Raw genomic sequence first — 13843 nt, 5'->3', positions numbered from 1 at the left:
CAGTAGCAGCAGCAGCAGCGGCGGCCTCCTGGTTCTCCCCCTCTGCTGCTGCCTCCTGCTGCAGCTCCACTCCCGCCTCCGCTTCAGGCACAACAAAGCCCGCAGAAGAGCCTCTGCGGCTCTCGGACACCAAGCCCTCCGGGCCTGCTGCTGCTGCTGCTGCTGCTGCTGCTGAGGACGCCCAGCAGCAGCAGCAGCAGGAAGACGAGTTCGAGAGGCCTGATGCAGCCTTCGAGGCGGAGTTCTTGTCTCGTGCTGCTTCGCAGCTGGAGCAGCAGGCGAGCCTGGAGCTGCAGGCCAGCGAAGCAGCAGCAAAAGAGGCGGAAGCAGCAGCAGCAGACGGCAGCAAAGAAGCAGCAGACCGAATCGCCTCAGCTCTCGAAGCAATTAAAAGTGCAAATGAAACTCTTGAAAGGGCCAGCACTTTAGACAGACTTGCTTCCAAGGCTTGCGAGAGGCTGGCAGCAGAGCGCAGCGCAGCAGGGCTCGCGGCCCAGTTTGCTGCGCTGCGGCCGCCAGCAGCAGCAGCAGCAGCAGCAGCAGCAGCAGGCCCGGAGGGCTTGGTGTCCGAGAGCCGCAGAGGCTCTTCTGCGGGCTTTGTTGTGCCTGAAGCGGAGGCGGGAGTGGAGCTGCAGCAGGAGGCAGCAGCAGAGGGGGAGAACCAGGAGGCCGCCGCTGCTGCTGCTGCTACTGCAGCAGCAGCAGCAGCAGCAGCGCCGGCCGCAGAAAGCGGAGAAGGCGGGTGCTTGCGGGGCTCCTGCTGCAGCTGCTGCGCTGCAGGAGAGGAGCAGCAGAGCAGCGCAGCAGAGCCGAAGCGGCGGCGGAACCGGCGGCGCAAAGGGAAGGCGCAGCAGGAGAGCAGCGGGGGGCTGCTGCTGCAGTGCTGCAGGTGCGGGCAGCAGCAGCAGCAGCAAGGGGGCGCAGCAGCAGCGCAGCGGCGCCCCGCGGGGCTCTACTGGAAGAGGAAAAGATGGGGAAGAGTCCCGGGAATTGTTTTCGATGAAGATGGATGTCAAGTTCTTGTAGAAAATGCAAAAGAACTCATGGATGCTGTTCGGGCTAGTGGCTTCGAGCCTTTTCCCGAGCCAGCTGTGGGGCCCGCGGAGGCTTCCGAGGAGGAGCTGGAGGCTGTGGAGGAAGAAGCGGAGCAGCAGCAGCAGCAGCAGCAGGGGGAGGAGGGGGAGCAGCAGCAGCAGGGGGAGGAGGGGGAGCAGCAGCAGCAACAGCAGCAGCAGCAGGCGTCCAAGATCGTCAGCTCCAGCCACGACGGCAGCCTGCAGCTCTGGCTGCTGAGGGGCTTCTCCCACATGCTCACAAAAGAGCCAGGAAATGAAAACTTGCAAAAAGACATTATTGAAAAGTTCATTTGCCCAGCTCTCAAGAGCCTCTCCCCAGCCTAGTGCTGCTGCTGCTGCTGCTGCTGCAGCCGCTGCTGCTGCTGCTGTTGCTGCGCTCAGAGCACCGGGATGCGGGTCAGCTGGCCCGGGGGTCGGCGGCGGAAGTGCGGGAAAGTCACCCGCACTTGGCGCGGCTGCAGGCGGAACTGCAGCAGCAGCAGCAGCAGCACCGGCAGCTGCAGCAGTTCGCGGAGCAGCAGAACTGGGATTTCAACAATGAATTAACACTTTTAAGGGGCAGAATAGCGTCAGCAGCAAAAAAGAAGCCCGCAGACGCAGCCTTAATGGCACTGCAGCAGCAAAGCTGCAGAGCTTTGCAGCAGCTTCTACAGTGGAGGCCAAAAGGGCTTCCGCAGGGGCCTCTGCAAAGCAAGTGAAAAGCAGCAGCAGCAGCAGCAGCAGCAGCAGCAGCAGATCTGTTGACTCGCAGCCAAATGGAAGACGGAGAGGCGCAATTCATGTTTGTGTGAAAGTGGAATTGACTTGAGTGTTTGAGTGTTCGAGTTTTGTATTTGAAATGCATTTATATTTTATTTAAACTTATTTTAAAAGTGTTTATAATTCATGCAGCGTCCGTTGTAGATGTTTTCCCTGTTAGAACTGGCAGGGAAAGCCGCGCCGCGCAATGTCTTGTGTATTTGCTGCTGCTGCTGCTTCGTGTGTTTTCTGCTGCTGCTGCTGCTGCTGCTTCTGCTGCCTTGTGTTGATGTTTGGTCATTTTTGGCGCCAACAATGGAATAAATCGAATTGCAAAAGAGATCAGTTCATTTCACTGAGTCCATTCTTGTGCCTTTGCTGCTGCGGCTCGCAGTGGAGCTGCAGAGTCAATTAATTGGCGTTTTTATAATTCCAGTTTGCTGCAGGGCAACGCAGCAGCAGACTTCAGCCTACTGCTGCACCAAAGAAAATTCAACAACTGCAGCAGCTGCAGCAAGTTGGCACTTCAGCCAGACTCGCAGTTCAACATTTTCCTCAAGTCGGCACTTGAGAGCCTCAAAATGGCATTTTTGTGATGCATGCATAAAATAAACTTGTAAGTAATCCAGTTTGCAGAGTATGTACTTCTTGTTGCCGCAGCAGCAGCAGCAGCAGCTATATTGCACAACTGCGAAATGAATGCGCGGGTTTCCCAAATTAAAGAAATTTGCAGATTTCCTCTCCAAAAGGTGGTTTTTGTTGCACAAGATGTCCTGTTTTTGTGAAACATGCATGCATTACAATTGCATAATGAATTTGTTTTCCAATTTTGGGAAATATTCATATTTTGCAACTTCGCAAGTTTCAGTCTTAATGCGCAGTTTGCAGCAGCTGCGGCGCCGCACTTCCTTTTTTGAATTCCTTTTTCTTTTGCTGCTTTTATTTCAAAAGTATTTTCATTTTAATTTACGGAGAAGAAAACTCGAGCCTTTTTCTCAAGCGCTCAGTCTTTCCTCTCCGCACTGTTCGCTGCAGCAGCTGTTTTGCCCGCGCATGCTGCAGCAACAGCAGCAGCAGCAGCAGCAGCAGCAAACAAGAGGCCATTTGCATTCTTTTCCGACAACAATGAAACAAACAAACAAATGCACTGTACACACAATTTCAAATACGAGAGAATTGGGATTCAGCAGCTAGGATTGCTGGTGCTGCTGCTACTAGGATTGCTGGTGCTGCTGCTGCTGGGATTGCTGGTGCTGCTATTGGTCTTCTAGTGCTGCTGTTGCTGCTGCAAGTGCTGCTGCCGGAATCGCTGATGCTGCTGTTGCCGTTTCAAGTGCTGCTGTTGCTGCTGCGGCGGCTGCTGCTGTTGCTGCTGCTGCTGCAGCTGAGGAGGCCACATTGTACATGGGAAGTCTTCAATTAGTGCGCAGACAAAAGCCCGTTTTCTATTTTTATTTTAAAAAATAAAATGAATTTTGAATATGAGTCTCAGTTGAATTTTAAAAGTTTGCAATTAACTTTTGCATGCAGCTCGAGAGTTTTCTGCTTTTTATTTAGACTTTTTTACAAGAGGATTTATTCAATTAAAGTTATGAATAACTTTAATTGAATAAGTCTCTTTTTACGAAAGGATTTATTCAGTTAAAGTTATTTATTTTTGTTTAATTATATGCCATTCAAGAGTGCTCCTTTGCATGCATTTTTTTGCTGCAGTCCTGCTGCGCTGCCTCAGCGCAGCAGATGCTGCTGCTGCTGCCACTGCCCCTGCAGAAGGGGAGCAACACCTACTGCAGCAGCAGCAAAGCTCGCTGAAAATGAGGGCAGCAGCAGCAAGGCTCGCTGAAAAGAGCAGCAGCAGCAGCAGGAAGGCCTGCTGAAAATGAGAGCTGCAGCAGCAGCAAGGCCCACTGAAAATGAAAGCAGTAGCAGCAAGGCTCGCCGAAAGTGAGTGCAGGAGCAGCAGCAGCAGCAGCAGCAGCAGCAGCAGCGAACGGCTCCGCCTCCCGTTCCCAGCCTCATGTGTACGTGCAGCAGCAGCAGCAGGAGCGGCAGCAGCAGCAGCTGCTGCTGCTGCTGCTGTTTTGATGCGGCTTGCAAGTAGTTGGGTAATAAATTCTCAACGCAAATGAAATTAAGAAGAGACAAAATTGTGTCTCGTGTTAGTTTCGCTACGGTGTACGTACACCCGAACTCGCGCGCTGCCACTTGCGGCGCCTGCCGCCAACCAACTGACCCCACAAGAAATAAGCAGCAGCAGCAAAAGTTTCTTTTCAATTTCTCTTTCTTTGCCCCTAAGCTGGCTAAGAAACTGACGGATTTCTCTGCCCAAGACACGCAGGCAAGCCGCAGCAGCTGCTGCAGCTTCTGCTGCTGCAGCACGGCCACTGCTGCTGCAGCACAGCCGCTGCAGCTCCCGTAGTGGCTGTGTTGCTGCTGCAGCTTCTGCTGCTGCTGCAGCAGAGCTGCTGCTGCTGCTGCAACACAGCTGCTGCAGCTGCAGCGTAGCCGTCCCTGCTGGAGCTGCAGCCGCTGCTGCTGGAGGCGAGCTGCTGCAGCACGGGCGCTGCTTCTGCAGCAGCAGCGCTACAGCAGCGCAGCAGCAGCGCGGGGCTAGTCCACAAAGGACCAAATAAACGGAGGAGCAACAAAAAGACCAAACAAAAGCAAAGCGAGAAAGCCCGGGGGCCCCCCAGGCCCCAGCGCTCACTGCTGCACAGCGCGGGGGGCCCCCAGGGGCCCCCCCAGGGGCCCCTCCGGCTCCGCCCCTTCTCCCTCTTCCTCCGCAAGTCCCTCATAATCTATCAGCAACTCTGGGTTTGGATTCCAAGAAGGAATTGTTGTTAAAAAGAACATGGCGACTCCTTGATAAAGGGCCCTTTTCCAGTAGGGGGGTATGGGGGCCCCCCCGTCGCTGCCCCGCTGAGGGGGGCCCCCGGGGGCCCCCCGCGCCCCGGGGTCCCCCCGGGCCCCGGGGGCCCCCAGGGTACTCCTGGGGGCTTCGGGGGCCCCCCGCTCTGCAGGGGGGCCCCCGGAAACTCTTACAGGATCTTCGCCAGCGAGGCGGCGGCTCCGCAGCTCCTGCGCCGCCTCCACAGACCTGTCTACGCTGCTGACCCACGCCCTGCTGCTGCTGCTGCTGCTGTTGCTTCTGCCGTCGTCGGCGCTGATTTCGGTGGGGCTAGGGCCGCTTGTTCCGTTGCTGTCGCTGCTGCTGCTGCTGCTGTTGCTGCTGCTGCTGATGCTGCTGGATGCAGTGTTGACTGTCTGGGGCGAAGAGGCTTCTGCTACTGCTGTCGGCGTCTCTCCTGCGCGCGCAGAGAAATAAATAAATAAATCAAATGAAAATAAAAAAGAAATAAAATTCAAATTGCATTAAAGGGCTCCTCAGCGCCAAAGGCGGAGTGTACAGACACCCGAAATGAAGCACCGTGGATGTGCAGCACGAGGCTGGTTCTCAGGTGTATCTCCACCTCTTAATTCCAACAAAAATAAACTCAAATATGACGACAATAATAATAATAAATAAATTAATGATAATAATAAATAATAATAATAACTAGTTATAATAAAGACATGAATTGATAATAACGGTAGCCGCAGCAGCAGTGCTTGCTGCGTTTGCTGCGGTGTACGTACACCCGAAATCGGAAACTCACCTTCAAAGGGTCGCCCCACAGACGCATGCAGCTGCTGCTGCTGCAGCCGCAGCCGCTGCAGCGGCCTCCGCTCCCGCCTCCTCCTCAGCTGGGCCAGCGTCTGCAGCAGCAGCAGCAGCAGCAGCAGCAGCAGCAGGAACAGCAGCAAATGACGCAGCCTATTGTGTCTGCGAGATCCACCGCTACAGCTACCTGCTCGGCTTGGCTAGCCAGCGGCCTTCTAAGTGACACAGCTAGCTAGCTAGCTAGCCAGCTGGCTAGCTAGCTGCGGCCAACAACTGCCCGGAAGTGACCTAGCTAGCTACCCAGCTAGCTAGCTAGCTAGCCAGCCAGCTAGCTAAGCTAGCTAGCCAGATCTCAAGCCAACGAGCTGCCTGAGGCCAGTTCCTGCGTAGGAAGTGCACTAGCTAGCTAGCTAGCTGGCTAGACAAACAACTACGCAGCTAGCTAGCTAGCTAGCAAGCTAGCTAGGCATCCAGCTAGCTAGCTAGCTAGCTAGGCAACTAGCTAGGCAGCTAGCTAGACCCCAGCCGGGCAGCTATCTACGCAGCCAGCTAGCTTGCTAGCTAGCTAGCTAGCTAGCTAGCTAGCTAGCTAGCTGGGCGTGGAGTCTGACAGCTTCGAAGGGCTGGGCGTGGCTGGTGCTGGTGACGAGCTGCAGCAAAGGATTGAAAGCCCCGTTTGCATGCAGCAGCGCAACAAGGAGGCAGCAAAGATAAACCCATTTGCCTGCGTCGAAGAGGAACAGCAGCACGAGCAGCTTCAGGTACATCACCAAGAAACGCAGCCGCCACGGCGCCTGCTGCTGCTGCTGCTGCTGCTGCTGCTGCTGCTGCGGGGGGGCCGGCGGTGGCGGCGGCGGCGCGGAGGCCGCGGCTGCACCGGGCGGAAGGACTGCTGCGGGGGCTGCCTGCGGAGGCGGGCCTGCTGCTGCTGCTGCTGCTGCTGCTGCGGCTGCTGGGTCCGCAGACCCCTGCATGCGGAACGCAACGTCACCGCCGGGAACTCCCACCGGACTCTGCTGCTGCTGCAGCTGCTGCAGCTGCTGCAGCTGCTGCAGCTGCGTCTGCAGCGCAGCAAGTCGCCCCGCCGCCACGGGCTGAGACACACACGCAGCAGCAGCAGCAGCAGCAGCAGCAAAACGCAACTCAGCAGAAGTCGAGAAGCAGCAGACTGGGGCCAGCCGTGCCGGCGGTGCTGCACTTACATCTCGTCTGCCGCTGCTGCTGCTGCTTGATGCTGCACTTCCTGCTGCAGTGGCTGCTGCTGCTGCTGCTGCATACGGAGACGGAGAGAGGCACCTTTCAAGGCCGCCGATCGGTCGGGACACGAGCCACGAGCTGCTCCCTATGCTGCTGCTGCTGCTGCTGCTGCTGCTGAGCTTCACTGCAGCAGCTTCCTGCGTCGTCAGCAGCAGCTGCAGCTGCAGCAGCGAAGCAAATGAATGCCACAGCCGCAGCTGCCCCTCATATATCTCAGCCATCATTAATGCATGCGCATGCTGCTGCAGCCAAGACCCTTCTTGGGGGCCCCCCTCTGTACCCCCCAAGCTGAAGTGGGGACCCCCGGGGCCCCCAGGGGCCCCGGAGGCCCCCGGGGGGCCCCCGGGGGCCCCTGCGGGCCCAGCAGGCACCCCAGGAAAGGGGATAGGGGCCCTCCCACTTGGGCCAGCTGCTGCTGCTACTATTGCTGCTGCTGCTGCAGCTGCAGCTGCTGCTGCTGGCGTTTCTGCTGCTGGCGGCTCCACTGCTGCTGCGTCTGCAGCTGGCGCCGTCTCAGTTGCTGCCTCTGCATCTTTGGGCAAAGGCGGCCCCTCAGGGGGCCTCTGGCATTCGGCTGGCTGCTGCTGCTGCTGCTGCTGCAGCTGTTGCTGCTGCTGCTGCTGCTGCGCCAGTGTGACTCGGTGAAGGGCGGAGAGCTCCTGCATGCGCTGCAGGAGCTGCTGCCGAACTGCTGCGAGCTCCACGCCGGCCGCGCCCGGCGCTGCTGCTGCTGCTGCTGCAGCAGCAGCAGGCAGCCGCTGGCCGGCCTGCTCCGACTCAGCGGCAGCAGCAAAAAGGGGGCAGGGCTCTACTGGGGGAAACACCAAAGGCAAAGGGGTGAAGGAAACCCCAGAAGGGTTTGGAGGCGTCTGCATGGCAGCAGGTGTCCATACACTGCGGGTGCAGCAGCTGCGAGGCAATCCACTCTGCTGCAGCAGCAGCAAAGCCTTTGGCATCCTTTCAGACGCGCTGCTGCTGCTGCTGCTGCTGCACTGCTGCTGCAGCTGCTGGCGGCTCGGGAATGCCACGGAGGACACGCAGCAGGGACCCCTTCGCAAGGAAAACAACAAAACTGGAAAAGCAGATTTGGAGGGTTTGGGCGGTTTGCTGCTGTCGAGTTCAGGTGTATGTACCCTCCAGCAGCCAGCCTGCGCCTGAGCAGCAGCTGCTGCTGAGCCCGTCGGCTCTCTTCTCGGACTTTCAGGCGCTGCAGCTGAGAATAAGAAATGAGAATAGAAACAGAAAACAGGTGTAGCGGTATGCGACGGGCTGCAGGTACAGCGGCGCTGCTGCTGCTGCTGCTGCTGCTCTTGCTGCTGCTGCTGCTAGCTGGCAGAGAGAAGCCTATGCGCATGTCTGTCTCTGAGTGTCGCCCGAGCCTCTTCTTTGCATCTTTTCAAATACATCCAAACAATTATAAATTAATTGACTTCTCTCGCGGACGCATCCACAAAGAGCCTCCCGCGCCGTAAAGACAGCCGGCCACCGCCTCTCGCCGCTCCAGGCCCCACCCAACTTCTTTTCCCCAAACACTAAAAGACCATTTCCCATTTGCTGCTCATTTAAAAAAGAAGTTTTTGCAAAACACAAGCCAGGCTCTTTGTCTCTTTCTTCTCCTCCGCTGCCCCCCGAACTCTGGCTACCAAACCCAAGCCGGCTTCCTAGAGCAGCAGCTGGCGGCCCCAGCGCTTCAGGTTCCCCCCAGAGCTCAGTAGAGGAAGCAGCAGCAGCAGCAGCAGCAGCAGGCAGTACAAGGGGGGCAGTGGGGGGTCTGCTGCACCGCAGCAGCAAACTCGGCCCGGCGCTGGGCCAGCAGCACTTGAGCAGTTTTAGGTAGCTGCTGCTGCTGCAGCCAGTAACAGCAAGCTAGAGTAGAAGGACTTCATCTTAGCTCAAAGGCTGCAGGGGCCCCACTGGGGCAGCAGCCAGCCAGCGCAGCGCAGGGGGCCCCCCAGAGCCGCAGCAAAAGTGCTGCGGGTTTTGCCCCTGGCTAGCCATTAGATCTCCTTAGCGTTTTAGCTGTCCTGTAGAGGCTGTGGGGCCCCACGGGGCTCTTCAGCGGAGTGCTGTAGACCAAAATTGAGGCCCTCGCCCGAGACAAAGCCCCCCCGAGGTTAACTGCAGACTGTAGTTTGGGGGTAAGCAGCCAGTTTATGGGCGAAGCCAGAATTGGCTTGAAGGCTAAACCCAGTTGGCCCATTTAGTCTGTGAAGAAGGCTGCTGTCTGCTGCAGTGTGAAGTGCCCGTGTCTTCGCCGCAACTGCTGGGCACTCTAGACACGATTTTAGCCTTCATAAGGCTAGATCCTAAGGGGGGCCCGTGAAGTTGCTTTTGCATTTTTTTAACACTCTAAAGCCACTCCAGTCTTGATTGCAAGTTTTGGATTTCAAGATATGCCTGAAGCAGACCATTTGGCGCTTTCTTGGTGTAGGCCAGACCTCTTCACGGCGGGCTGCCTAGAAGCTGTCATAATGGAAAAGTTTTGAAGCTGTTGATGCGATGGAAGTGACAGGCACAAAAGTATTAAACCAATTGCCGCAATGCTGGAGCTTACAAGCGAACCCTTCAGGGGGCAAAACAGCAAGACACTCGGGCGTGTGGACTTCCCTGCGGGGCCAATGCAATCTCTTGAATTACTGAAATTACGTTTTGACTTTATAGTTAAAGTAGTAACGTAATTCTAGTAATCAAAGGAAGAGGGAACGAGCGTATGTGGGAGAAAATCCAAATCCGTCGCCGTACCACTCTGGAGTGGGTCTATGATTCGCACGTACGTGCGTCAAATAGCCTACTATGCACAGGAGGAATGTTTCAGGGAAACATTCCACTGCACCCAGAGAAGTGAATTTCCAGGTCCTTCCACGAATGCGAAGGACGAAACTGGCAAAAGGGTCCTTGCATTGTGCAGCACTGCAATGCCACCCATAAATGGACTTGAGGGCTTATAATTCAGAATGTGTAGATTGGAGTAATAAGTGAAGGCAATTATTGTGCAAAGGCGGTGCCTTGGGCGGAAAGGCCTGTTGTGCTATGCAGTTATGCCTAGGGTCCTGGGTTGGCAAGGGGTAGTGTTCCGAAAACCAGGACATAGAGCTCTTCTCTTTGGTAAGTAACGATAGGTACGAAAGTATGTAGCCAGAACAGAAGAGATGCGGGTAGGAGCCCTCTCATAGTGAAGCGATACACGCTAAGTGGGGCAGCCTCTTAGGCAGTGATGCAATTAGAACCATGGGCTCAAGCCTAGCAAAGCTCTAGAAAAGAGAGTCAGCTGCAGTCTTGAAGGAGGAACATTAAGGAGAATTTCCTCAACTTCAGGCGGGGGCAAACGTGTTCTTGTCGCTTCCGAGCTGCGGCCACTGCAATCCTCTGGGCAACTCTTCTGTTGTTTTACATAACAACATAGCTGAGGCCTGCAAAGCGTTTGTTGATGGGTCGTGAGAAGTGAAGTGACAAATGCTGGCTCACCATACAGTGTTAGCTGTATGGTGAGCCAGCATTTGTTTGTTTGCGCTTCCGTCAGTGTTAGCTGACGGAAGCGCTCCTATTGATTTCAGATCGCAGCGGGAAGCAAGTTGCTCTGCGCCACAGCCATGGCAGTTGCCCAGAAGCGTGATCTGAGCGAGACATGAGTGCTCAATTTTGGCATTTGGGGGGCTCCTCGTTGCCATCAAGAAGCAGAAAGCCGTTTGAAAGATGCATCTTGTCGCTGAGTCTGCTGTCTCTCGCTAGACGGACGATTTGCTCTTGCCCCTGGTTTTGAGCTGTTTGAAAACAGGCGTTCCTGCCACTAAATTGTCTTTCTGCATTTTTGACGTTACGGCAAGAGAGAGCCTCTGTGATCATACAAGCAGGGCCGTCCGGAGGATGGGAAAAGAGGCTCCTAAGGAGTGAGTGCTAACTCTCCCTGGGTCTGGAGCCCGTAGTCTGGGGAGCTGGGGTTCTACCAGAGTGCCAGCCTGTTCCTGGAATTGTTGAATGACAGGAGAATATATATTGCAACTGCGTGCACTCTTTAATGGCCGTGAATGCTGTGGAAATAGGACATGCGACAAGATAATATCAGCGAGAGTCAGTAGCGGGCGGGAGCCGGGGAATGTAAGTGACAAGGATGACCTCCTGTAATGTGTTGCGACGGTTAGCCGCCCATTGTGGGGACTTCATGCCTCATATGTGTCTTCGCACTTCACAACAATTCAGATTCGGAAGAGCGAGCAAAGAGAGAGGGACTGCATTTGCGACTGAAACAAACCTGATATGAGCAACTGCCGGGGTGGGCGGTGGCTTGGGACCGTACAACTCAAGAGAATAGCTAACTGAAATGCATGACCAACCAAAAATGTGTGGTCACTCTGATGAAACAAGAAGATGTGGGTGTCACTGGAGAGCAGATACCGTTCCTAAGGGTAGCTGGGACTCGCCTGCTGCAGAGCAGCAATTGATAAGGGTGAAGGGCCTTCAGCTTCTGCTGGGAGGGCCGACGAAATGTTCCCCTAGAGGGCGCAGGCTAGGGAGGACCGAACTTGACATGTAAATGAGAATTTGTTAGTGAAATAGACTGACCTAGCGAAAATATCTCCTACTGTAGCTCGCTCGCTCTCTCTCTCCTTAACGCATTAATTTTAACTTATTACCTTGGTATGTCGTATCGCTTTTTCTCCTATGAATACAAGAAACTGGCAAGAGGCTCGCTTGCTTTACATTTCACGACCCTTTCCAATTCACAAATAGAGAGGAACTGCCCGTCGTGTAAGGGACCGACATCTGGTGATGGCCATGCAATGCATCGTAACACACAAGCATGAAGCCACCAATTTAATGGCACTAAATGCCCCACGTGGGCTGCTCACTGGGTATTTTGATGAGTACTGTTGTAGATGTCCACGTTCTGCGGGTTATGACTTTGCAACGCTCTGTTCTTCTCTGGGCTAAGTCTATCTAAACAACTATAGGGAGTGCGTTTTGGTGGATCGACGCAGCAGCAGGTAAGAGATTCAACTTCGGAAGTACGGGTCACAAGTGCTATTACTTAGCCCACCGCAGATAAAATTACAAAGGAAAACACGGATTTACAGAATGATGCACGGCACAGTCTGAATCCTGAGATTTTGGCTTCCTGGGCCGGTAATGGTGCATCCCCCTGCAACGTCATATCCTACTAAAAGAGGCGCACACTGGTTGGCTGATCTTTTATGCAGCTGTGTAACTTCCTTGCGCATAAAAGCCTTTGATGTGACAGGATGAGCATAGCGAAGGACGGCTGCGAAAAAGTATTTCAGTGCATGGTATTTCCCGCCACGATGTCCCTATCGGTAATAATGTTGACTTCAGGAACGTCAGTAGAGAGTGGCTCCCAAACCATGCAGCGCCCAGTGCCGTACACCTCATCTGAACTGCCTGGAAAAGTAAGGCAGCTTTCACTCCGATCTTTCGAGTCCATCTAAAATGCTTTGCATGCAGAGAGGCCTTATTCCACTTTGGCTGTCCTGGAAGCAACAGCTGCTTAAAAACGTAGTTGCACTACTTGAATACGGCGAGGCCCAACATCGTTCATCGCAAGCGGCACCGCCACGGGCCTGTGGCAGATAGGAGAGCTACAGGGCTGGCGCTCCGCTGCAGCTAGCCTTTCCTGCGGATAATATTTGTCGCCTCCATTAGCGCTCAACAGTTGCAGATTTCTGAGGAACACTTTTCCGACCCTGTCCCTCTACTGAGAATGCCGGGGTGTACAGAGTGCCTTTTGATTCACTAAAGAGCGGCACACAGATGCAGCACGCATCCTTTGATGTAGCGTTCCCAGTAGATTCAGTACCAATTGGAGTTGTCAATTCCCCGTCCGCAATCTACTTTTCTGCCAAGCCCTTTACAAACTCATTAAATGCATGACAGAAATGTTTGAAAAAGGGCCCAGTAGAGCCCTTTTCAGAGACTTGCACTATGCTTAAGTGTATGGAGGGCACTCTTCCCCAACAAGAGTTCCTGTTGGCCGCGACCTTGCTGTATCAAGTTGACGCGTAAGTGGACTTCTGCAGCCTTTCCTGGGGCTTCTGCAGGCGTTTCAGCGGCCATTTCTAGCTGTGGTCCCAAGCGTTCTTTCTCCCACAACAACACCCCTTTTACTCAGAGCCGCGGGCCAAATGCTTTCCTTGTTGGTTGTTCCTGTTGCTCTCCATTCGATAGAAGCGGAGTGAAGTGCCACTACTCCCTGGAAAGCAGCAGCCAAAAAGGCTACGATGCTCTGGGTCGTGGGCTTATGCTCTTTCTCCCACAACAACCCAACTTTTACACAGAGACGAGGGCCACGTGCTTTCCTTATTGGCATTTCGCAAGCAGGGGTTGATGGCTAGAACCTTGCTTGAACGAACGCCGCCGTTACTTTCATTGTAAAAGGCGCCCCCTTCCTAGCTGCAACAAACACAGTCAATCTCTGTTCTCGGTCTCTTCTGTTGCTGCTAAGAGGTACTTCTTTCATCTGCTTTTTTCCTTGTTAGTTGCTGCTCACCTCTTCGTCTTCCACCCGTATTCTCACTGAGATGGACTGTAAAGGCGGCTACTATTACAGCTTATGCTCGCTCCTCCTTTTGCTCTGGTGCCCCCGCCAGAAATTAGGCTGACGCGCCTTTGTTCTACTCCAGGATATTCTGCGGCTGCGGCTTGTGCACCTGCCCACAAGCTTTCCTCTAGAATTTCTGTAGTGTACGTGCCTGGCTCCTAATCTGAGAGGCCGGGTGTCTTCAGTACAGCAAAGCGGCCCTTTCTGATACTGTCTTTTATTTTTTTCCCCCAAGCTTTTCCTTGTAGGCGGCTAGATGGCGGGCTGATGCTTTGCCTGGGTTATCCCCATAGCCCCGTAGAAGTACTGTTTTGTCTTGGAAAGAGTCCCAAGTACATTTAGAAACTTTTCTGTGATTATAACGCTGAAAGCGTGTGACGTTGGGGTCCGGATGGAGGAAAGCCTTCATCTGCCCCATTAAATTTCCCCAGCCTAAACACCAAAGAGCCAGTCACTGCTCCCATATTACAGATTGTTGTCACAGATCCACAGTGTGGGGCTACGCGCGCAGTTATCTGAACAAATCAAATTTTGGTGGAATGATGTGGATCCAAGAAGACC

The 13843-nt window shown here is 54.5% G+C and overlaps 2 protein-coding genes across 2 annotated transcripts in view; one reads left to right on the top strand and one right to left on the bottom strand.

Annotated features, from left to right (window-relative positions):
- ETH_00015590 (lysophospholipase, putative) overlaps window positions 1-1400 on the top strand; it is a gene marked incomplete at both ends in the record, with an annotated part of 4244 nt that extends 2844 nt beyond the window's left edge. The window contains one exon of the mRNA XM_013373559.1: window positions 2-1400. Coding sequence (XP_013229013.1) covers window positions 2-1400 — 1399 coding nt within the window. The remainder of the gene's footprint in view (window position 1) is intronic.
- Window positions 1401-4517: 3117 nt separating this feature from the next.
- ETH_00015585 (uncharacterized protein) lies at window positions 4518-7688 on the bottom strand (the record flags this gene model as incomplete). The annotated part of the gene is made up of 4 exons (XM_013373558.1): window positions 4518-5119; window positions 5471-5570; window positions 6087-6569; window positions 6678-7688. The coding sequence occupies 4 exons, from the start codon at window positions 7686-7688 to the stop codon at window positions 4518-4520; spliced, it is 2196 nt and encodes a 731-aa protein (XP_013229012.1).
- Window positions 7689-13843: the final 6155 nt, after the last annotated feature.

This window comes from Eimeria tenella, genomic scaffold (genome assembly GCF_000499545.2).
Source record: "Eimeria tenella Houghton genomic scaffold, Eth_scaff154, whole genome shotgun sequence".
In the NCBI taxonomy this organism is placed as follows: domain Eukaryota; phylum Apicomplexa; class Conoidasida; order Eucoccidiorida; family Eimeriidae; genus Eimeria; species Eimeria tenella.
This window is presented reverse-complemented; position numbering and strand designations above follow the sequence as displayed.